The 24,098-nt window shown below is 41.6% G+C and overlaps 1 protein-coding gene across 2 annotated transcripts; it reads left to right on the top strand.

The window, feature by feature from the left end:
* The first annotated feature begins 4,218 nt into the window (after positions 1–4,218).
* On the top strand, positions 4,219–22,201 carry camlg (calcium modulating ligand). 2 transcript variants are annotated; one of them, XM_068043703.1, is made up of 5 exons: positions 4,219–4,413; positions 7,685–8,157; positions 15,629–15,694; positions 19,554–19,598; positions 21,197–22,201. In XM_068043703.1, the coding sequence occupies exons 1-5, from the start codon at positions 4,245–4,247 to the stop codon at positions 21,386–21,388; spliced, it is 945 nt and encodes a 314-aa protein (XP_067899804.1). In that variant the 5' UTR covers positions 4,219–4,244; the 3' UTR covers positions 21,389–22,201. The 2 variants fall into 2 exon arrangements, with proteins under 2 accessions (XP_067899804.1, XP_067899805.1); XM_068043704.1 differs by lacking the exon at positions 19,554–19,598.
* Positions 22,202–24,098: the final 1,897 nt, after the last annotated feature.

Here is a 24,098-nt window from a genome sequence, read left to right as displayed (position 1 = left end):
TAAACTAGTGTGGAACAGACTGCCAGCAGGTATGAAAATTGGACGCTTGCTTCAATTAGACTGCCAGCAGGTTTGATGAATGCAATCTTGGTTGGATTAAACTGCCAGCTAAAATAATGACTACAAGATCAGTTGGGACAGACCACCAAGTAATCTGATAACTATATGCTAAATTACGAACAGACTACCAACTGATGTGACGAGTACAGGCTGATTTGGGACTGACTATAGACTGGTGTGACAGCTAAAGGCTAACTTAGGAATTACCAACTAGTGGGATGACTACAGGCACAGTTGGGACAGACTACCCCGGTAGGATCTTCACAACATACATACCAACTGTGGTTTATGTGGATAGTGTCTGCATTCACAAATGAGTGCCCTTCAAGGCCCCACTCCTAACGGTTCCTGTTTGATGCTGCTGCTAGAAGTCAGCTGCATGCTATCAGTGTCAGTAGTTTTGTGAGGTCAGGAATTCCTTTGCAGTGTACAGCACCATTTCAGCTCGCAAAACAGTATTAGATACACTGGGTGCACCAGTAAGAGGGAGCTGAGAAGGGTGCCAACATGACCTGGGAGAGAGTGTCAGTATGATCTAGGAGATAGGAGAGTGCCAACTTAATATGAACGGCGATGGTAAAAATGGATAACAGCTTGAAAGGAGGGGGAAATGCTCATCTCAGTATGAACACGGTGCGGCGGGGGTGCAGGGGGTTAGTGTTGTTTACTGGGCAGAGAAAAGTGTACAGAGGACAGATGGGAGAAGAGGATCAGTAGCACTGCGAACTGGGTTAGGAGGAGAGAGTGCATTTGTGGACCTGGATGGTAGGTGGTTGGATGTGAGAGATTGATTAAAATAACTGTTGAGTAAATGATGTTGGTCTGATAAAAATCCAAATGTCACTTTTGTTTTTCCTTTTCTCATTAAAAATGTATTAATTGCAAAGTATAAAAGTGCTTAACATCAACCAAAATACATAATTTTTAAAGTAAAAATTAAAAAATGTCCATGTGAACATGCCTCTGGATCACCATAAAAATGGATCATAATTTTTCTGTCCTTGAATTTCCCTTTCAGCTTTCATGTATTGTTTCATGCAGCTGGTGTTAATGATTTGACTATTACCATCTATACCTCTTTCAATATAAAAAACAGAAAATGCAGGAGATATTCAGCAGGTCAGGCATACAAACATACGAATTAGGAGTTGGCCATTCGGTCCCTCAAGCCTGCTCTGCCATTCAACAAGATCATGGCTGATCTAATTCAGGCAGCATCTGTGGAGAGAGCAACAGATTTAACATTTGACGACCTTCCATCAGAAGTGGAAAAAGTTAGCAATGTAATAGATTTTAAGCAAGTACAGAGGCAGGGAAGGGGGAGTGGGAAGAACAAAAAAGAAGGTCTGTGATAGGAAGGCAGGAAAGATTAAATGACAAAAAGAATAATTCTTTTTCGACTTTTGATTCTGCTGGCTCACCACCTTCTCAAGAGCAATGAGGAATGGGCAATAAAATGCTGACCTGGCCAGCGATACCCACATCCCATAAATGAAGAAAAGGAAAATCAATGGACTGGAAAAAGAGGTGAGAAAGAAAGTCTGGCATTTATTTAGTGCCTTTCACGACCTTGAGATGTTCTTTGAAGTGTAGTCATTGTTGTCATTTAGGAAACACAGTAGCCAAGTTGCACATAGCAAGCTCCTACAAACAACATTGTGATAATGAGCAGATAATCTGTTTTGATGATGTTGTCTGAGGGACTGGATGGCACAGTGGTGCAGTGGTTAGCACCGCAGCCTCACAACTCCAGCGACCCAGGTTCGGTTCTGGGTACTGTCTGTGTGGAGTTTGCAAGTTGGCCGTGTGGGTTTCTGCTGGGCGCTCTTGTTTCCTCCCATAGCCAAAGACTTGCAGGTTGATAGGTAAATTGGCCATTGTAAATTGCCCCTAGTGTAGGTAGGTGGTAGGAGAATGGTAGGGAATATGGGATTAATGTAGGATTTGTATAAATGGGTGGTTGTTGGTTGGCACAGACTCAGTGGGCTGAAGGGCCTGTTTCAGTGCTGTATCTCTCTATGACTCTAAAGTGTGAAAGGTGTATAAAATGATGCAGAATGGAAAATTCCATTTATTGCCCAGGTACCAATTATAAAACATTTACTTCATTTCTCGAGAGATCTCTCACAAACTTTGTTCCCATGGGAGATGTGCATCCCCCACCAACTGCAACAGCACAACCTTTGACTTACTAAGCAACAATGCAGGAGAGCTGCAAGTACCTATCAAATGCATACTAGTATACATTAAAGTTTTCTTTAAAATTCACAATATTTTATACTAGAAACCAGCTGCGGTACTCACCAGATATTTGCATACAAAGATTCTAACCATTAAGGCTAGCAGAGCACTCCCCACTAATCTGAAAATGCGGAATGTGCCAAACTCTTCACCCCCGCCTCCATTCTCGTGGCCAGACTTCTCATTCATCAGTTGATTTTGATGGGCTGAAGGGTCTATTTCAGTGCTGTATCTCTCTCTCTCTCTCTCTCTACGACAAATATTGGCCAGGATACCAGGTAGAACTCACCTGCTCTTCACAATAGTGCCATGAGATCTTATACACATACCTGAGAGAGCAGGTGGGGTCTCATTTAATGTCTCATCTGAAAGAAACACAGCACCTCCAACAGTACTGCATTGGAATATCACTGCAATATTTGTGCTCAAGTCTCTGGAGTGGGACTTGAACCCACAATTTTTTGACTCAGAGGCAGGAGTGCTACCAACTAAGCCATGGCTGTCACCTGAGGAAGGGTACCTGAGTGCAACTGGAATGTTCCACATATCCCACAAAAAGTTAGGCACAGTTAGGACTCATACGAGTCTCCATAGCAACACCTTTTATTTGCAGGAAGTGACTGGAGCCAAAAAGAGAAGTTCTTCAATTTGTGCACAATTTCATCCAGACGGAGGAGGGTGGTGGTGAGTGGGGACTGGTTTGGCCTCTGTTCAAGGAAAAAGTGGAGTGCCTTCACCCTGTCCTGGTGGAGAATGTTCGTGTAGAGGGATTGGAAGTCCATGGTGAAAAGGACATGGGTAGGGCTAGGAAACTGGAATCTGTTAGACTGACAGAAGGTATCAGAAAAGTCAGAGGTGGGTGGCAAGAGACAGGACAGGGGAGAAGAAATAGATTTGAGACAGGAAGAAATCAGTTCCATGTGGCAAGAACAGGCTGAAACAAAGGATCTACCATGGCAGTCCTGTTTGTGGTACTTAGAAAGGAGGTAGAAGCTGGCTGTGCAGCTCTGGCGGGGGCGGGCTGAGGTTGGTGACCATGAAGGCTAGACCTCCAGAGAAGAGATCCGTGATATCTTGGAAACAATGGCTTAATGTTCAGTGATGGGGTCATGGTCTAGGCGGATGTAGGAGAAGGTGGCTGAGAGTTGCCATTCAGCCTCCGCAAGGTAGAGGTTGGTTTGCCAAACAACGATAGCGTCGCCCTTGACAGTATGCAGGTTTGAAGACAAATAAACATCTTTTGTTTCTTTACACGTCTAATTACCATCCCCCTTTGCCTTGCAATACCATCCCATTTGTCATAAATGCTGCCTGACCTGCTCGGCATTTCCAGCTTTGAGGGGCAAAAATCTGTCTTGGGCAAAGGGGCAAAATGGGCAATATTGGATCGGCTGCCCATTGTATGCAACACCTGATATTCAGTTCCATTTACTGCAATGGAACAGACCAACAGGCACCGAGTATGATAGGCGACCGATCTGATATTGCTCGTTTGGCCCCACCGCTGAGGCAAATTTCTGATTTTACATATGAACATACATACAGACGAATTAGGAACAGGAGTAGGCCACTCGGCCCTTCAAGCCTGCTCCACCATTCAATAAGTTCATGGCTCAACTTATTACTCCACATTTCCACCTTACCCCCGATAACCTTCCATCCCCTTGCTTATCAAGAATCTCTCTACCTCTGCCTTAAGAATATTCAAAAACTCAGATTCCAAGCTGTATTTTGCCTTTGTAAATGTATGAAGCATTTGTTATTAATAAACATAGAAATAGATGATTTATTTGTAAAAGCAGAATGTGATTACCAGTGCTAAGGCCAGTGACACGTGGCAACTTTAACCTGTGACAATTTTCCCCAGCCCTGAGCAATCGGCCAGAGCTGGTGCTACGTCATCACAGTGCGTCGCCCATGCCGGCGGCTCCGCCCGCTTGTTCATGTCAGCAGGAGGGATGGAGAGCGGCGGTGAGGAGGAGCAGCAGCAACAGCAGCAGAGGAAGAAGATGACCTCGGAACGGAGAAGAGCGGAGCTGCGTCGGAGGAAGCTGCTGCTGAACTCGGAGGAGAGGTTAAACCGAATCATGGGTTTCAGCAAGAGCGGGGCGGGTGAGTGGGAGTAAGGGTTGCGGCCTGGTCCCGCCTCAGCCCCTCTGCGCTCATTGTCACTGGGCAGCAGTAAATACCGGGCAGCAACACCCTCCCCTCCGCCCACCTCATTCCTCCAACAAAACAAGCAATTGCACTGACTGTCCCAGTTAATAGTAAAATAGCAAGACAAAGCAATAGCACCTACCAATATTCCAGTTAATAGTAAAATACGGTGTAAACCAATGGAATAGCACCCGTTAATATTGAAACCAAGTCCAGCAGCAGAAGTCGGAGCAGGGCGGGAGCGAGCCTGATGAATGGAATAATGAATATTTGCTAGTTTAAAAATCAGCCTTTTGAGGTCTAGTCATTTTGAATGTTCAAAAACTGATTGTTCTCACTGTTAGTGTGAAATCCGAATGTATGGTAATAGGTAGATTGTTTTATCCATGTTTTAAGATAATCTTAAAATAATAAAGCACGGGATGTAGAGATTAGGAAAACATAGATTTTTGTTTCTTTAATCAGGAACAATTTTGCAGAGAAATATGATGTGTGTGTGGTGGTGGGCAATATCTATTCCTACCTCCCCTGGGTGCAAGATAAGAGTTTGAAGAAGGTGAAATCCTAAAAATGGCAAAATTAAATTGTGCCTGGATGGTGAGTGTCAGTTATCTAACTAGTTGTGTTGGTTCAGCAGAGGCTGGAGGTGTATTCATTAGTGAAATTTAGAGCCATTAGTTTAGAAAGAGAGTGAATATTGTATTTTAACAATAATACACAAATTCTAATCTTTTGAGAGGTTGCCATTTTTCCAAATTATACTATGCACTCTGCTATATTGCAGTTGTTTTCGTGCTGTGGCAGTACATGTGGCTGGAAATAGGGCGGCACAGTGGCGCAGTAGTTAGCACCGCAGCCTCACAGCTCTAGTGACCCGGGTTCTGTTCTGGGTACTGCCTGTGAGGAGTTTGCAAGTTCGCCATGTGACCATGTGGGTTTCCGCCGGGTGCTCCAGTTTCCTCCCACAGCCAAAGACTTACAGTTTGCTAGGTAAATTGGCCATTGTAAATTGCTCCTAGTGTAGCTAGGTGGTAGGAGAATTGAGGGAAGGTGGGGATGTGGTAGGGAATATGGGGTTAATGTAGGATTAGTATAAATGGGTGGTTGTTGGTCGGCACAGACTCGGGCAGAAGGACCAGTTTCAGTGCTGTATCTCTATGAAATCTTTTGCTGGTTACGATAAGCATTTTTGATTTGACCTTTTTTTAAAAAAAGTTAGTATGTGCTGACCTATCATTTTAGTATTTATGAACTAGAGTCTTTAATTTATGCTAAATGCTATAATGTAACTACCTCATTAAAGCAGGACTAGAACCCATTATGTTGGCCTTCCTACGTTAAATCACCAGGCTTCCAGATTGTTGAATATCTAAGTCTACCAGATATGTATATGGTTATGTTAAATGGAAATGTATCTCTTTTAAAGAGACACTGCAGTAGTAAAAGTGCTTTGCTAACACGTGTATTTCCACAGTTTTTGTACACTGACCATTACACACCTTGTTCAGTCCCCCCAACACGAAGAGGTGTTGTTACTTTTCTGTGGAATTATGTAGACTGGTTGGGCCATGTTGTAATTTCTGTGTTGGTTTCATCCTGCTCATGAGCAGTAGTCTTGATCCCATGTCCTCATCCTATTTGGATATTCTTTTATCCACCTTTCCTTAAACCACTTATCTAATTTTTTTTTAAAAAACCGATATAATCTCTGTTCCAGTCATTAACTCAGGTGGTGCAATACACATGTTCCCTAATTCTAGACCTCCCTCGGCCTCAAACAGCTTCCAAGTTGTGTCACCCTGCCAGGTCCCCCATGGGGAACATTGTGTTTCAAATTTTAGTTCGGCTGTCCCAACCTGCTTGCGGGTTACCAATTCTTTTTAATTACCTGAGGGAAAGTTTTGCATATTTTTCTCACATTGAAGCAAAACTCCAGAATATCGATTCTCAGATCCCCGTTGTTTATAACAGGCCAAATCTGTTGCACAGATGACATTACAATTCCAGTGAGAACATTATAACCCTGATCTGAAGGCTCTGGCTGACTCATTTTTATGTACTGATTTAGACCTGAATTGGTGGTTACTGATTTGTTTTTTAAGGGGGAAAAATGTACAAGGCTGCAATGACAATGACAGTGTAAACCGAATTGGGTATGCACCAGGAATGCATAAACCACTTGTACTTCTGCTTTATTACCTTTATTGTGAGATGCAGGGGAGTAATTAATCTGTTGGTGAGTCTCTGATAGATGTGGCAACAATATTACTGTCGTTTGGTCTTAACCACTAACTATACTAGATGAAGCAAAACAGTGACCAACTGCAGGTGAATATCAACCCTGCTTTTGCTAGCACTTAGAATCGTAGAAAGTTTACAGCACAGAAAAAGGCCACTTGACCCATCTTGTCTGCGCTGGCCGAAAAACGATCCATCCATTCTAATCCCACCTTCCAGCATTTGGTCCTTAGCCCTGCAGATTACGGCACTTGAGGTGCATGTCCAGATTCCTTTGGAATGAAAAAACATTTCCTCATCTAATCTTTCTACCACTTAGAATGTTCTTCACAAAAGAATATTTTATCTCCGGTTATTTTTCTCCTCCCAGCCGCTGCATTTTCCCAAAATAGTACAGTTAAATAGATTAGATTGCCCCAAGGTGTCCTTGGCAATATGTATCTGATCTTGTGATCAGCATGGGCGTAATATGTGTTAGAATGCCACGGAATCATTCACAAGCAATTGGAAATTGTACTGTCAAGGCTCGTAAAATAATACATCTCAGATGGCCTTCAGAAATATTCTTTTAAATTAGTTTTTCCCAGCAGTGGGATGTGCACTGAGTTAGCAACTTGTCCTTTTATCCTGGGGACAAGTGCTAGAATCCGACCCAGACTGAAGGTATGAAAATCTCTTTGGTAACTGGCAGGGACCTATGCAAAACTAATGCTGTCAAGAGTGCTTTTCTCAGATTAGAGTTAAGGCACGTTATTGGGGTAGAATACTAGGAGTTGTACTCTGCATCTAAACAGTGCCCAATCTGACTTGAGATTAAACATTGCTTGAGAATGAACTTGCCTGAACTTCCAAGCATGGTTATACAGTGTAAAGAATTCAGCAATGTCCTGCTGACTTTAAAAACCCAACCCAGATATTTTTTTCCATAGATTGTGAACATTGCCAGGATGAAAAGTAAATATAATCTCTCCCCTTCCTTCTATTTCAGAGGAGGAGAACCGGACAGACTCTTTAACACCATATGAACTGGAGAAAACCGAGTCACTGCAGACTTCAGGCCTTTCCAAAAGAACCCCAGGAATTCCAAATGAAACTGCAGATGGCTCAGTGACATCCATTCATTATACCAATGGAACAGAGCTTCAAGGGTCATATTCTGTAGACAGAAGAGACTCGCTTAACAAAATTAATGAGGTTGACAATGATTTGGGGCAAGGAAGTCGGCACCTAGGTAAACCAGATGTGCAGGTAGAGCAGGCCCAGCGTGCTCCCCGTCGTGGTATTGAGCAGTATGTATCACGATTTGATGAAGTGATGAAACTTAGAAATCAACTGATGAATGAGAAGTCTGGCCACGAGAATGGAGGCGGGGGTGAAGAGTTTGGCACATTCCGCATTTTCAGATTAGTGGGGAGTGCTCTGCTAGCCTTAATGGTTAGAATCTTTGTATGCAAATATCTGGTGAGTACCGCAGCTGGTTTCTAGTATAAAATATTGTGAATTTTAAAGAAAACTTTAATATATACTAGTATGCATTTGATAGGTACTTGCAGCTCTCCTGCATTGTTGCTTAGTAAGTCAAAGGTTGTGCTGTTGCAGTTGGTGGGGGATGCACATCTCCCATGGGAAGAAAGTTTGTGAGAGATCTCTCGAGAAATGAAGTAAATGTTTTATAATTGGTACCTGGGCAATAAATGGAATTTTCCATTCTGCATCATTTTATACACCTTTCACACTTTAGAGTCATAGAGAGATACAGCACTGAAACAGGCCCTTCAGCCCACTGAGTCTGTGCCAACCAACAACCACCCATTTATACTAATCTTACATTAATCCCATATTCCCTACCATTCTCCTACCACCTACCTACACTAGGGGCAATTTACAATGGCCAATTTACCTATCAACCTGCAAATCTTTGGCTGTGGGAGGAAACCGGAGCACCCGGCGGAAACCCACACGGTCACATGGAGAACTTGCAAACTCCGCACAGGCAGTACCCAGAACCGAACCCGGATCGCTGGAGCTGTGAGGCTGCGGTGCTAACCACTGTGACACCTCAATTAGATCATCGCTCAGTTTTCTCTACCTAGGGAATATGGATGAAGTCTGTGCAACCAGCCCTCATAATTGAACCCTTTAACCCCAATATGATTTTGGTGAGTCTGTACTGCACCCCTTCCAAGATCAGTATACTCTTCATGAGGAATGGTGCCCAGAATGGAACACACTTGCAGATTGGGTTTGACCAAGGCTCAAATCAAATGAAGCATAACTTACCTCCCCTTGTAGTCCATCCTCCTTGAGGCAATGGCTGACATTCCATTGACCTTTTTGATTGTACCTGTCCATTAGCTTTTAGTGAATTATGTACATGAACATCCGTATGCCTTTGCTGCTCCACAGTTCCTAGAAAATTGTCTGTCTTGGGTAGTGTATGACCTCACATTTCCCCACTTTGATCTCTGTTTGTCACAGTTTTGCCCACTCGCTTAATCTATATCCCTTTATAATTTCCTGCTTCCGTCTACACTGTTTTCTGTGCCTCCCAACTTAGTTCCATCTGCAGTCTTGGATATACAACCTTCACCCGAGTCATTGATAAATCTGGTTAAAACCTGAGGCCCCAGTTAAGATTCTTCATGATCATCACTTGTCAAGAGTATGCACTCCTTCAGCCTCACCACTCAACTAATTTCCAATATTGCAAGGTTGCTTTCATTGTTAATCTCTTGCATGGAACCTTAGCAAATGCATTTTGGAAGTCCGTATAGATAATATCCATCAAAACTCCTTTATGCAGTGTTAGTCACTTCCTCATAGAAAATTCAACTAGATTAGTCAGACATTACTTGCTCTGGATAGATGAACATCTGGAAGTAATGTGGAGAGCAACTCTCTAATGTTCATCTGTTCAGCATGTGGCTTTTTATTGAGAAGACCAAGAAATATATAAAACTTTAGTTTAATATCTTTTGCATACTTCCTCCTTTACCAAATATCTGCAACTTTTATTTATTTAAGCACAGCCTTTTGTTAGAACATTTTGCAGTTGAACCTCCCTTCATGGTACAGCCCAATTAGAAGTTGCTACTTGTTTTTATGGAAGTATGTGTTTTTTGAGTTCTCTGTATTAAACAAATTAGAGGAGCTGAAGTAAGTGTTTAGAATAAATTACAAAATTTCTATCTTGAAACTTGAAATTATTTCATTTGTCACATATAATATGCTGTGAATATTACTTTGAATGTCATGCCCTGTATTTTTTTTTTTAGAACAATTGCCTCAGGAAAACTTGACTTTACTAGAAGTTTTCAATTTCAGTAATTTCCCATTAGAATGGGACTGGTTTAGAAACAAAAAAAAGTGATATACTCTGCGAATGGCCTGTTTTATTTTAAAAAAAACTCGAGAAGGTGTAAACACAGTGCATGTTGGGAGTTGTAACCTGCTAACTTGAGTCTCTTCTGCCTACTTTGATTTGCATGAACTCCTGGATCAGGCTTTTTCATAGGCATAGGTCCTTGAGAGAAAATATTGTTATAAGCACGTCAAACAGAAAATTTTATTAAGTTAAATATTCATTTTCTGTATTTTGTATTTTTATATATTTTATGAGACTTGGTTAAGGGAAGGGCATGATTGGCAACTAAATATCCCAGGATACTGATGCTTCAGGCGGGATAGAGAGGGAGGTAAAAGGGGTGGAGGAGTTGCATTACTGGTCAAAGAGGATATCACAGCTGTGCTGAAGGAAGGCACTATGGAGGACTCGAGCTGTGAGGCAATATGGGCAGAACTCAGAAATAGGAAGGGTGCGGTAACAATGTTGGGGCTGTACTACAGGCCTCCCAACAGCGAGCGTGAGATAGAGGTACAAATATGTAAACAGATTATGGAAAGATGTAGGAGCAACAGGGTGGTGGTGATAGATTTTAATTTTCCCAACATTGACTGGGATTCACTTAGGGTTAGAGGTCTAGATGGAGCAGAATTTGTAAGGAGCATCCAGGAGGGTTTTCTCGAGCAGACTGTAAATAGTCCAACTCGGGAAGGGGCCATACTGGACCTGGTGTTGGGGAATGAGCCGGGCCAGGTGGTTGACGTTTCAGTAGGGGACTACTTTGGGAATAGTGCTCACAATTCCGTAAGTTTTAGAATACTCATGGACAAAGACGAGAGTGGTCCTAAAGGAAGAGTGCTAAATTGGGGGAAGGCCAACGATACCAAAATTCGGCAGGAGCTGGGGAATGTAGATTGGGAGCAGCTGTTTGAAGGTAAATCCACATTTGATATGTGGGAGGCTTTTAAAGAGAGGTTGATTAGCGTGCAGGAGAGACATGTTCCTGTGAAAATGAGGGGTAGAAATGGCAAGATTAGGGAACCATGGATGACAGGTGAAATTGTGAGACTAGCTAAGAGGAAAAAGGAAGCATACATAAGGTCGAGGCGGCTGAAGAAAGACGAAGCTTTGAAAGAATATTGGGATTGTAGGCGCAATCTGAAACGAGGAATTAAGAGGGCTAAAAGGGGTCATGAAATATCTTTAGCAAACAGGGTTAAGGAAAATCCCAAAGCCTTTTATTCATATATAAGGAGCAAGAGGGTAACTAGAGAAAGGATTGGCCCACTCAAGGACGAAGGAGGAAAGTTATGCGTGGAGTCAGAGAAAATGGGTGAGATTCTAAACGAGTACTTTGCATCGGTATTCACCGAGGAGAGGGACATGACGGATGTTGAGGTTAGGAACAGATGTTTGATTACTCTAGGTCAAGTCGGCATAAGGAAGGAGGAAGTGTTGGGTATTCTAAAAGGCATTAAGGTGGACAAGTCCCCAGGTCCGGATGGGATCTATCCCAGGTTACTGTGGGAAGCGAGAGAGAGGAAATAGCTGGGGCCTTAACAGATATCTTTGCAGCATCCTTAAACACGGGTGAGGTCCCGGAGGACTGGAGAATTACTAATGTTGTCCCCTTGTTTAAGAAGGGTAGCAGGGATAATCCAGGTAATTATAGAGCGGTGAGCCTGACGTCAGTGGTAGGGAAGCTGCTGGAGAAGATACTGAGGGATAGGATCTATTCCCATTTGGAAGAAAATGGGCTTATCAGTGATAGGCAACATGGTTTTGTGCAGGGAAGGTCATGTCTTACCAACTTAATAGAATTCTTTGAGGAAGTGACAAAGTTGATTGATGAGGGAAGGGCTGTAGATGTCGTATACATGGACTTCAGTAAGGCGTTTGATAAGGTTCCCCATGGTAGGCTGATGGAGAAAGTGAAGGCGCATGGGGTCCAAGGTGTACTAGATAGATGGATAAAGAACTGGCTGGGCAACAGGAGACAGAGAGTAGCATTGGAAGGGAGTTTCTCAAAATGGAGACGTGTGACCAGTGGTGTTCCACAGGGATCCGTGCTGGGACCACTGTTGTTTGTGATGTACATAAATGATTTGGAGGAAAGTATAGGTGGTCTGATTAGCAAGTTTGCAAACGACACTAAGATTGGTGGAGTAGCAGATAGTGAAGGGGACTGTCAGAGAATACAGCAGAATATAGATAGACTGGAGAGTTGGGCAGAGAAATGGCAGATGGAGTTCAATCAGGGCAAATGCGAGGTGATGCATTTTGGAAGATCCAATTCAAGAGTGGTAAATGCAATACAGTAAATGGAAAAGTCCTGGGGAAAATTGATGTACAGAGAGATTTGGGTGTTCAGGTCCATTGTTCCCTGAAGGTGGCAACGCAGGTCAATAGAGTGGTCAAGAAGGCATACGACATGCTTTCCTTCATCGGACGGGGTATTGAGCACAAGAGTTGGCAGGTCATGTTACAGTTGTATAGGACTTTGGTTCGGCCACATTTGGAATACTGCGTGCAGTTCTGGTCGCCACATTACCAAAAGGATGTGGATGCTTTGGAGAGGGTGCAGAGGAGGTTCACCAGGATGTTGCCTGGTATGGAGGGCGCTAGCTATGAAGAGAGGTTGAGTAGATTAGGATTATTTTCATTAGAAAGACGGAGGTTGAGGGGGGACCTGATTGAGGTGTACAAAATCATGAGAGGTATAGACAGGGTGGATAGCAAGAAGCTTTTTCCCAGAGTGGGGGATTCAATTACAAGGGGGCATGAGTTCAAAGTGAAAGGGGAAAGGTTTAGGGGGGATATGCGTGGAAAGTTCTTTACGCAGAGGGTGGTGGGTGCCTGGAATGCATTGCCAGTGGAGGTGGTAGACGCGGGCACGATAGCGTCTTTTAAGATGTATCTGGACAGATACATGAATGGGCAGGAAGTAAAGAGATACAGACCCTTAGAAAATAGGCGACAGGTTTAGATAGAGGATTTGGATCAGCGTAGGCTTGGAGGGCCGAAGGGCCTGTTTCTGTGCTGTAATTTTCTTTGTTCCTTGTTCTTTGTTCTTGTGCTGCAAAGGTTTCCAGAGATAAGTTAATCCAAGGTGACAGGCAAAATTATTTTAAAAACTACTTTAAATGATTTGATTTACTTTTTATAAAAGTGGGTGTTGCAGACCATTTGATTTTTATAGTTTTATTTTTTTAACTTCATGGTTGGTGGTTTTCATTTCTGCCTACTATTTGCTGTTGGGTAGATTTCCTACTTGTTGAGGTGCGGTTTGTTTCCATGATTTATAACATTGAGGATTTTTTGAGCAATGTTAAAAGCAAAATCAGAGTGTTTCCAGCTTCTGACATTATTAATCTCACTTTTTAAAAAAAACCCCACAAAGCCTAAATAACAATGAAACACTGCATGAACTGATCCAGTGTGTTAGGTAAGAAATTAGCAAACAGGATCTCAAAAATAGTAATCTCCGGATTACTCCCAGTACCCCATACAAGTGAGTTTAGAAATAGGATGATAATGCAAATGAATGTGTGGCTGAAAAAATGGTGCAAGAGGGAGGGCTTTAGATTCCTGGGGCACTGGGACCAGTTCTTGAGAAGGTGGGACCTGAACAGCTGGATGGGTTGCACCTGAACAGAGCTGGGACAAATTTCCTTGCGGGGCAATTTGCTAGTGCTATTAGAGAGGGCTTAAACTAACTTGGCAAGGGTGTGGGAAACAGGAGGAAATATTAGAGAGGAATACCAAGGTGCACAGAATACTGGGAGAGATAGATAGCACTAGAGTAGGGAATAGTAAGTCATTAGGTGGGATCAGAGTAAGGGAGAAAATAACAAAGTCTAAATCAGGGTTAATGTGCACGCAGGAGTACAAGAGCAAGGATGTTATGTTAAACTTGTATAAGACACTAGTTCGGCCTCAGCTGGAGTATTGCATCCAGTTCTGGGCACCACGTTTTAGCACAGATGTAAAGGCATTGGAGGGAGTACTGAAAAGATTCATGAGGGTGGTTCTAGGTATGAAGACAGATTGAAGATGTTGGGGCTGTTTTCCTTGGAGAAGGGAAGCCTGACAGGAAATTTGATGAGGTATTCAATATCATTCGGGGTCTGGGTGGGGTAGATGGGGAAAAACTATTCCCACTCGTGAAAGGATTGAGAACGAGAGGGCAGAGATTTAAAGTGATTGGCAAAAGAAGCAAAAACAACATGAGGAAAATCATCTTCATGCAGCGAGTGGTTCGGATCTGGAATGCACTGCCTGAGAGTGTGATGGGGGCAGGTTCAATCAAGGCATTCAAAAGGGAATTAGACTGTTATCTGAAAAGAATGAATGTGCAGGATTACAAGGAGAAGGCAGGGGAATGGCTTGAGGTGAATTGCTCATTTGGAGAGCTGGCGCAGACACAATTGGCTGAATGGCTGCCTCCTGTGCTGTAACAGTTCTGTGATCCTGTGAACAGGGGCTATGGAGAATGGGCCTGGATAGAAAGCCAGAACTCTTGTACCTTTTCCCCTCTCTCGACTCTTTATGTTCTGACCGTTTCAGTATAAACCTTTGATAGTTTTACTTCACATGTTTGCTTTTATACATTTATTCATTAAAAGTTATTTTGTTGGGCTTCACATTGGGTTAAGGAATATAAACAGAAAATGCTGGAACTATTCTGCAGATCAGGTAGTATCTGTGGAGAGAGAAAGAGTTAATGTTTCAGATCGGTGACCTTTTGTCATATTGGTTAAGGAAGGTGCCTTGTGCCAGATTGATGTGTAGAATGGGTTCTGGACCTCCTCTCTGCACCTCTTGGACTTATGGACTTTTAAACAAAAATTGAAATGTTTTACACCTCTAAATAGACAGTAGCAGTAGTCTGATTTTATTAACGCACCATGCTGAAGCACTAAATATTGGAACCTGAAAAATCCATTTGGGGAGCTTTACTGTGGTACTGAATACCTAAATTAGTCATAAATTATTCAGTAGTGAGCTGCTTTTCCTTGTGCAGCTTACTGATCAGTGAAAATGGTTTTCAGTCATACTTTGCGCATTTGCTGACTTCATCGGGATACTATTGCTGTCAAGAGTCGAGCAGTGGATGTTCTGAGTAATAACAAGAATTGGGTTACAAAGCTGTTCTCTCCTGCTCAGTTTCTTAAATAAAGTTAATTTTATTCCTGATATAATTGAATTTGTCTCTTCTGTCTGTCGTAGTTCTGTAAAGGGCTATTGTGAAGAAGTTCATAATTGTTTCACTAGGTACAGGAAGTGACATTACAAATCTGGAATAATTGTGTAAGTACTACAGTATTTGTGCAGTTACCATAAGTCATGCCTATATATTTTCCATTGAGCAGCTCAAAAAAAATCTCCAATTTTTAAAATAATTATGGTGCAAATTGCACTCGCAGGAGAATTATAGAAGCTTACAACATAGATGATGGCTAATTGGCCCATTACACCTGTGCTGGCTCTTTGAAACAGCTGTCTAATTTAGTCCCACACCCAACTTTTTCCCCATTTAATGTCATTAATGTTTCTTGTTTTAACTTTTTTCCCCAATATATTTTACAGGCAATTTTTGCTCCATTTCTGACTCTTCAACTTGCATATATGGGCTTGTCAAAGTACTTTCCAAAGGTAAGATTTAAGCCTTGAACTGTTATATAACTTGTGCATGATCTGAATTTATTGGGGTTGTATTTTCAGAAACCACCCCAACAAAGTATGAAAATGGAATCCATTTCTTTCAAGAGGCATTGTGCAATTTTCACTGTTTAAATTCTTTCTAGTTATTTAATTTCTTGGAAGAAGGAAATAAACACAAGCAAGACATCCTAGAGAAAAAGCCTGAAATTTTGGTTAGATTTCAAATTGGACTGGAAGCTCCAACCTGTTGCGAAAGAAAACACATCTTGGGGCAGAAAAGGATAGGATGCGACCTATGCCTGTGAATTTTTTTCGCAACCAGTCTTTTGTCTAGATCCTCTTTAAAGCATTTATGAAGTAATACTACCCCAGTAACCTAGGAGTGCTTAGATTTCTTACAGTTCTTGAAAAATGCTGGTTTTAATAATCTTTGTGTCTTTCCAGTAAATTTTAGCCCAACTTGATCAAAAATTTGTCATAAAACAACATCTGTTTCAAAATTGAGTGTGCTGTGATTAATTTCCGTGTTCTAAGCATACATCTGCCAAGTCAGTTGGTCAAAAGATCACTTAGTTTTTAATGGAAAACATTGCTGAAGCTTGTTTTTCTAGTTACAGCAGCAAAAATAGCCCCATTTCAGATAGGGTGGTAGAAAGCAAGGAAGTAAAATGACATTGAAAAAAGTGACTGGGAAATGAAATTTCCCATAATTCACTGCCCCAATTCGGTATATCAGTCAGTAGAATCATAGAACTTTACAGGACGGAAAGAGGCCATTTGGCCCATTGTATCTACGCCAGCTGACAAGTAGCCATCCAGCCTAATCCCACTTTCTAACTCTTGGTCCGTAGTCTTGTAGGTTATGACACTTCAGGTGCATATCCAAATACCTATAAATGTTATGAGGGTTTCTGCTTCTACCAGCTTTTCAAGCAGTGAGGTCCAGATCCACACCATCCTCTGGGTGAGAACATTTCCCCTCGAATCCCCTCCAATCCTCCTACCTCTTAGCCTAGATCTGTGCCCCCTAGTTATGAATCCCTTAACAAAGGGAAATAAGGCCTTCCTAGCCACTCGATCTGGACCCCTCATAATTTGATGCACTTCAATTAGGTCTCCCCTCAGCCTCCTTTGTTCCAAAGAAAACAACCCGAGCCCACCCAGTCTTTTCTCATAACTAAAATTCTCCAGTCCAGGCAACATCCTCGTAAATCTCTGTTACCCCTATAGTGCAGAACTGCACGCAGTACTCTTAGCTGTGGTCTAACTAATGTGTTGTACAGTTCCAGCATAATTCCAGCTGCTACCTTTATTAGCCGAGGCACAGAATATAAGTATCCCATTCACCTTCTTGACTAACTTATCTACTTGTCCAGCCACCTTCAGAGATCTGTGGATATGCACTCAAAGGTCCCTCTGTTCCTCTACACTTCTTAAAATCCTACCATTTATTGTGTATCCCCTTTCTTGTTAGTCTTTCCCAATTGCATTGCCTCACACTTCTCTGGATTGAACTTTATTTACCACTGTTCTGCCCACCTGATTAGTCCATTGATACCTTTCTGAAGTTTACAGCTTTCTTCATTATCAGCCACATGGGAAACTTTTGTATAATCTACAGACTTCTTAATCATGCCCCCTGCATTCAAGTCCAAATCATTGATATGTACCACAAAAAGCAAGGGGTCTAGGACTGAGCTCTATAGAACCCCACTGGAAACAGCCTTCTGGTCACAAAATCATCTATCGACCATTACCCTTTGCTTCCTGCCTCTGAGTCCATTTTGATCCAACTTGCCACTTTGCTTTGGATCCTATGAGCTTTTACTTTCATGACCAGTCTGCCTTATGGGACTTTGTCAAAAGCCTTGCTAAAATCCTCCTTGTTACCACCTCAAAACATTCAATGTTAGTCAGACATGAACTTCCTTTAACAAATCTGTGCTGATTGTCTTTGATTAATCGCTGTCTTTTGAAATGAAAATTGATCCTGTCCTTCAGAATTCTTTCCAATAATTTTCCCACCCTGAGGTTAGCTTGACTGGCCTGTAACTGCTCGGTCTATCCCTTTCTTCCTTTTTAAACAATGGGACAATGTTAGCTGTCCTCTGGCACCATGCCTGTAGCCAGAGAGGGTTAGAAAATGATGGTTAGAGCCTCTGCTATTTCTTCTCTTTCCTTTAACAGCCTAGGATGCATTTCTTCTGGGCTTGAGGATTTATCTACTTTCAAAGATGTTAAACCCCTTAATACTTCCTCTCTCACTGTTAATTTCATCTAATATTTCACACTCCTCCTCCCTGGTTGCAATGTCTGTATCGTCTCTTTCTTTTGTGAAAACAGACACATAGTATTCATGAAGGACCATAGCAACATCCTCCACTCACCGGTTACCCTTATGGTCTCTATTAGGCCCTACTGTTTCTTTAGTTTATACTCTTGCTCTTTATGTGTTTATAAAAAAAATCTTTTGGTTTTCCGTGATTTAACTTGTCAATATTTTTATGCCCTTTCTTTGCTTTCCTAATTTCCTTTTTAATTTCTCCCCTACGCTTTTTATACTCCGTATTGAGCCTTTGGTATCTGTCATAACCTTCCCTTTTTTCTTTATGCTCTCCTTTAAGCCCCTTGACACCCAGGAGGCTCTAGCTTTGTTAGTCTCATCCTTTTTCTTTAAGAGAACATAACTTGCGTTGAACCCTCACTATAAGAACATAAGAACTAGGAGTAGGCCGTCCAGCCCCTCGAGCCCGCTCCGCCATTCAATAAGATCATGGCTGATCTTTTCGTGGACTCAGATCCACTTACCCGTGCTCTCACCGTATCCCTTAATTCCTTTATTGTTCAAAAATATATCTACCTTAGCTTTAAAAACGCTTACCGAAGTAGCGTCAACTACTTCACTGGGCAAGGAATTCCATAGATTTACAACCCTCTGGGTGAAGAAGTTCCTTCTCAATTCAGTCCTAAATCTGCTCCCTCTAATCTTGAGGCTGTGCCCTCTTGTCCTAGCTTCACCTGCCAGTGGAAACATCCTCTCTACTTGTATCTTATCTATTCCCTTCATAATTTTATATGTTTCTATAAGATCCCCCCTCATTCTTCTGAATTCCGATGAATATAATCCCAATCTACTCAGTCTCTCTTCATAAGCCAACCCCCTCAACTCCGGAATCAACCTGGTGAACCTCCTCTGCACCCCCTCCAGTGCCAGTACATCCTTTCTCAAGTAAGGAGACCAAAACTGCACACAGTACTCCAGGTGCGGCCTCACCAGTACCCTATACAGCTGCAACATAACCTCTCTGCTTTTAAACTCAATCCCTTTAGCAATGAAGGACAAAATTTCATTTGCCTTCCTAATTACTTGCTGTACCTGCAGACCAACCTTCTGCGATTCATGCACAAGGACACCCAGGTCCCTCTGCATAGCAGCATGCTGCAACTTTTTACCATTCAAGTAATAATCCTTTTTACTGTTACTCCTACCGAAATGAATGACTTCACATTTATTAACATTGTATTCCATCTGCCAGACCTTTGCCCACTCACTCAATGTATCTATGTTCCTCTGCAAAGTTTCACAGTCATCTGCACACTTTGCTCTGCCACTCATCTTAGTGTCATCTGCAAATTTTGACACCCTACACGTGGTCCCCAACTCCAAATCATCTATATAAATTGTAAATAATTGCAGTCCCAACACCGATCCCTGAGGCACACCACTAGTGACTGATTGCCAACCAGAATAGCACTCATTTATCCCCACACTCTGCTTCCTGTTAGTCAACCAATCCTCTATCCATGCTAATACTCTACCCTTAACGCCATGCATCCTTATCTTTTGCAGCAGCCTCTTGTGCGGCACCTTGTCGAAGGCCTTTTGGAAATCCAGGTACACCACATCCACTGGGTCCCCATTGTCCACCTTGCTCGTAATGTCTTCATAGAATTCCAAAAGATTTGTCAAGCATGACCTGCCCTTCATGAACCCATGCTGCGTCTGCCCAACGGGGCAATTTCTATCGAGATGCCCTGCTATTTCTTCCTTGAATGTCTCCCACTGATCTGGCACTGACTTGCCTTCAGTTAGCTGTTTCCAGTCCATTTTAGGTAAATCATAGCTTCGTAAAATTAGCTTTTCCTCAATTGAGAACTTTTATTCTTGCTCTTTTTCCTTTTCCATAACTACCCTAGATCTAACCGAATTAAGATCGCTTCCACCAAAGTGCTACCCAGCTGATGTCCCTTGCACTTTCTTGTTGGTCTTGCTACATGCTGACTTACGAGTTCTCCTGAAAGCATTTTAAGAATTCTGCACCCTCTGTCCCTTTCACACTAATTCTATCCCAGTTGTTATTAGGGTAATTGAAATCACCCAGTATTACTGCCCTATTGTTTTTGCGCTTCCCAGAGATTTGCCTACATGTATTTTATTCTATCTCCCTCTGACTGGGGGATCTATAGTACACTCCCAGTAGTGTGATTGTCCCTTTTTTGTTCTTCAGTTCAACCCATATGGCCTCATTTGATATCCTTCTACCATATCATCCCATCATGTGTTTCTTTAATAAGTATTGTGACACCCCCCCCCCCCTCCTCTTTATCCCTCCTTCTATCTCATCTGAAAACCCTATAACCAGGAATGTTGCATTGCCATTCCTGCCCTCCTTTCAGCCATGTTTAAGTAATAGCTATAATATACTCCTACTGTCAGTTTGTGCTCTCAGCTCATCTCCCTTATTCCCTAGACTTTTTGCATTGAAGTATATACCATTCAGTGCTGCCAAACTCCCTTGTCTGTTTTCTAGGCTTTGTTTCCCAGCCTTCCATATGCTTACTAATTTTCTGCCCTCCATTTCCAACTTTTCTTCTCTCCCTTTTGAATCTACTCTCAGATTTCCATCCCCCTGCCAAGCTAGTTTGAACCCTCCCCAACAGTACTAGCAAAATCCCCTGTGAGGATATTGATCCCGGTCCTGTTGAGGTGTAACCCATCTGGCTGGTACCAGAAGTGGTCCCAATGCCTCAGGAATCTAAAGCCCTCCCTCCTGTGCCATCTCTCCAGCCACTTATTCATCAGCTGTATCTTTCCTATTTCTGTAATCAGTTATTCTGATTATCTTGCTCTAGTGCTTGCTGTGACTCTTTCTGTTACTGACCTCAAAATAAACAAAAATTTTTAAACAATATTTTCCATTTCTTTACATTCATAACGTTCACATAAGTGGACTTCTGTGAATTGTTATTTGGTCTGCCCTTGCAGACAACATGTGATGCTGAGGATTAATAATCACCTTAATTGAAGCATTCTACATTATGGATTAATGCTACCATTCACTCTGACATTGATAACGTATCAGTTGTAGGGCCAGAAAGAACAGCAGTAATTTTTCACCTCCCCATCTCAAATTTAAGTGTCATACAAGAATGTATGAGATGTTTTATCTGGAAGAGAAAAGTACTGATGACTATAAATCTGCTCCATCGTAGAGTGAAAAGAAGGTGAAGACTACGGTATTGACTGCTGCCCTGCTTCTGTCTGGAATCCCTGCTGAGGTCATCAATCGCTCTATGGATACGTATGGCAAAATGGGAGATGTGTTTGCAGACCTCTGTGTCTATTTTTTCACCTTTATCTTTTCTCATGAAGTCATTGTTTTTATTGGTGTTGATTTACCTTGACGTCATTGGGTATGGGAGGAGATAGGCACAAGCTTTGATTCATCTAACTTCACAGTTTCCACTATCTGTGCCATTCTTCAATCTTAACAGACATTGGGTCTTTCAGGCTGTTGCAGGCTCTCAAATTCTTTTCTGAATCACTCTGCCCAGAAATACCTCTGGAGGGGTGGGGGTGTTAGGAATTTGAAAAGACAAAAATAAATTGTTATAAGCTTAGAAAAACAATTATGCAGGACTTTCAACTCTTCAAATTGGTGTTTCTTACCAAGAACTTCAAGAAACGTTTATCCTTAACTTTAATTCAGCAAACAGAGTTTGGCATCAAATGGCATGAGTACAGTCTTGAGAAAGCTGTGTTCAAAATGTACAAAAAAATCTCATGTTTGTGTCTGTATATACATGACATGCATATAAATCTGTGTGTGCTTATAAGCCATCTATAGTACAAAAAGTACTGTAACTTGAATTACAGAGGTGCAACAAAAACAGCCTTTCGCATAGAAATGTATCTTTTATTTTGAAAAGTTAACATTACTATCAATTTAATACTGTTATAGCTTACTTGTCTGACATCTAGCTGCACTGGTTTGAGACCATGCTTTACTAGAAAGAATCCACTGGCCAGTGTGTTTGTTATTTTTCTTTATTTGTGACATACTGTGATTAAGTTATTTGACCCATGTTTCGTATTTATATTAGATTATCTTATTTGTAGACACTTGTTGGATACTATGTGTTTTCTGTAAGCAGTTGAAGAGCAGAATGATCATTTTCATTGTACAATTCAAAATTCATTAAAAGTTAGATGCGTAACATTTTAGATATTCTAATTATTTCTGCAAATCTATCCAAAAAATATGCCACTGTTATAAAAGGTCATTTGATAGCTGAAAGGTCACTTCCTGGTTTCATCTTTATCCAACTATGCAATGTTGGAAATTAATGAAATTTTTATCTATGCAATCCGCTCTTCCCTTCTCAAGCAAAGGGACAGGATGAATCCACGAGTTAGGTCTATGTAAGGACACTGTTGAATTTTATTCCATGCAATGTGTGCTTGTGTAGTATGGGAAGGACAATATGTCCATTTTTCTTCTGTTTTAGTGGCTGCAAAACATGCCGCCTTATGTTTATAATATCAAATATTGGGATCTTAAATAAAATCCCATGACATATAAATCAAATTTGTTGGAAATTTACTCTGGCTGTCCATTGTTGTTTCCAAAGTGGTGTCTCCTGTTGATATATAATGCCAGAAGACACTTTATAGAGTTTATTTGATTGTGAGGCATCACATCAAAACTAGTCTTATCCTCACTTGGTATTCACACATACGCTTCCAGCAGAGGTCATTAGATAATTTAGGGACTGTTTCCCTAATGAGGTTGAGGGTTAATAATGAGGGAAAAGACAAGGGAACATATACACACAGCCAAAAAAATGGTATATACTCACAGATAGTCACTCTAAAATGTCCTGTACAAGGTGAAGGGTAGAACTTTGGTAGACCCAGTTTTGCCAAAACTGAGTGATGGAGGTGGTGGGTAGTGGTAAACCGTCTCAGCTGGCATCTCACAAGGAACGTTCTACCATATTGTCTGAAGCATGTTGCGGTGCTAGAGGCACCCAAGAGAGGGCCTGACAAAAGGGAGGACCCTTTGACCGTCCTGTCAAGACGACATTCAGGAAAGCTAATCAAGTGGGGAAGCGTCACATCAAGTTGGCAGTATGCCCAGGAAAGGTGAGCATGGCTATTAGAATTTTTTTTTTCAACACCTTCTATCCTGCGGTCAATGAATCCAACTGTAGTTACTGCAGCTGTTGATTTCTCTAAAATTGGCTGACTCAACAGAGTGTATGAACCTTTCTGTTGTGCCTAGCATAGTATCCCACCACATTGTAATTTCCCATTACTCTAACAACCTGTTATAGGGTGCTTGATACTCCATCACTCCTAAAATGAAACTGCATTTTTTTTGTCTTTTTTTTTTCCCTTTTCCTATTCTGAAACTGCTACGATACAGTTCTATGGGTGTATAGTGGAAATGACTGTTCATTTCAGGTTTTTAAGTGTGATGGGTTGATTGCATCCTTGCCATATTTCTAAATGCAGATAATTTCCAGCAGGGAACAACACCAGAAATTCTGACCTTTTCCCCCCTCCAACACCTTTTCTGGCCGAGAGACAAGGTAAATTGTAGTGATTTTATTTTTCTGATGTGGTTCAGATCAGCTAATTCAGGTGGGGGTGGGTGGCTGATATTGTGACCTGCACACTGACTTTACCAGCTGAGCCATAAAATTGGAAGAGGCTGCCCTAATAGTTCAGCTCAGATTGATTAGCTGATCAATATAGAATGTGTTGATTTATATTTTTGCATACATTTATATTGGTATGCATTATTTAAGGAGTCAATTAAAAAATAGTCTAATGGAAGTTATGAAGTTAAAATGTTAATATTAATTAAGTAACTTGGGTGGTAGAAGTTCCAATATTTGTTTCTTGCTCATTATTGCCTGCATTTTTCTCTCTTCAGTCACCAAATTATTCTGTTCAGACAGTTGAAGAATGCTTATGCTCAGAATGAGTTAAGGTCATATAATTGCAGTTTCCAGTTTTGTTAAGTACAGTGTGCTCACTGAGAACACGCAGATTCTGCACATTAATCAGAATCTACATCTGTCAAATTAAGTTTAGGTATTAAGCTGT

This window comes from Heterodontus francisci, chromosome 12, assembly GCF_036365525.1.
Source record: "Heterodontus francisci isolate sHetFra1 chromosome 12, sHetFra1.hap1, whole genome shotgun sequence".
NCBI classification, from domain to species: domain Eukaryota; kingdom Metazoa; phylum Chordata; class Chondrichthyes; order Heterodontiformes; family Heterodontidae; genus Heterodontus; species Heterodontus francisci.
The sequence above is the reverse complement of the archived record's forward strand: the minus strand, read 5'-3'. Positions and strand labels throughout refer to the sequence as shown.

Coding starts and splice junctions, on each gene's coding strand:
- camlg (XM_068043703.1), top strand. CDS start 4,245: ATGTCAGCAGGAGGGATGGAGAGCGGCGGTGAGGAGGAGCAGCAGCAA. Junction 4,414..7,684: donor TTTCAGCAAGAGCGGGGCGG/GTGAGTGGGAGT, acceptor CTTCTATTTCAG/AGGAGGAGAACCGGACAGAC. Junction 8,158..15,628: donor TCTTTGTATGCAAATATCTG/GTGAGTACCGCA, acceptor TATATTTTACAG/GCAATTTTTGCTCCATTTCT.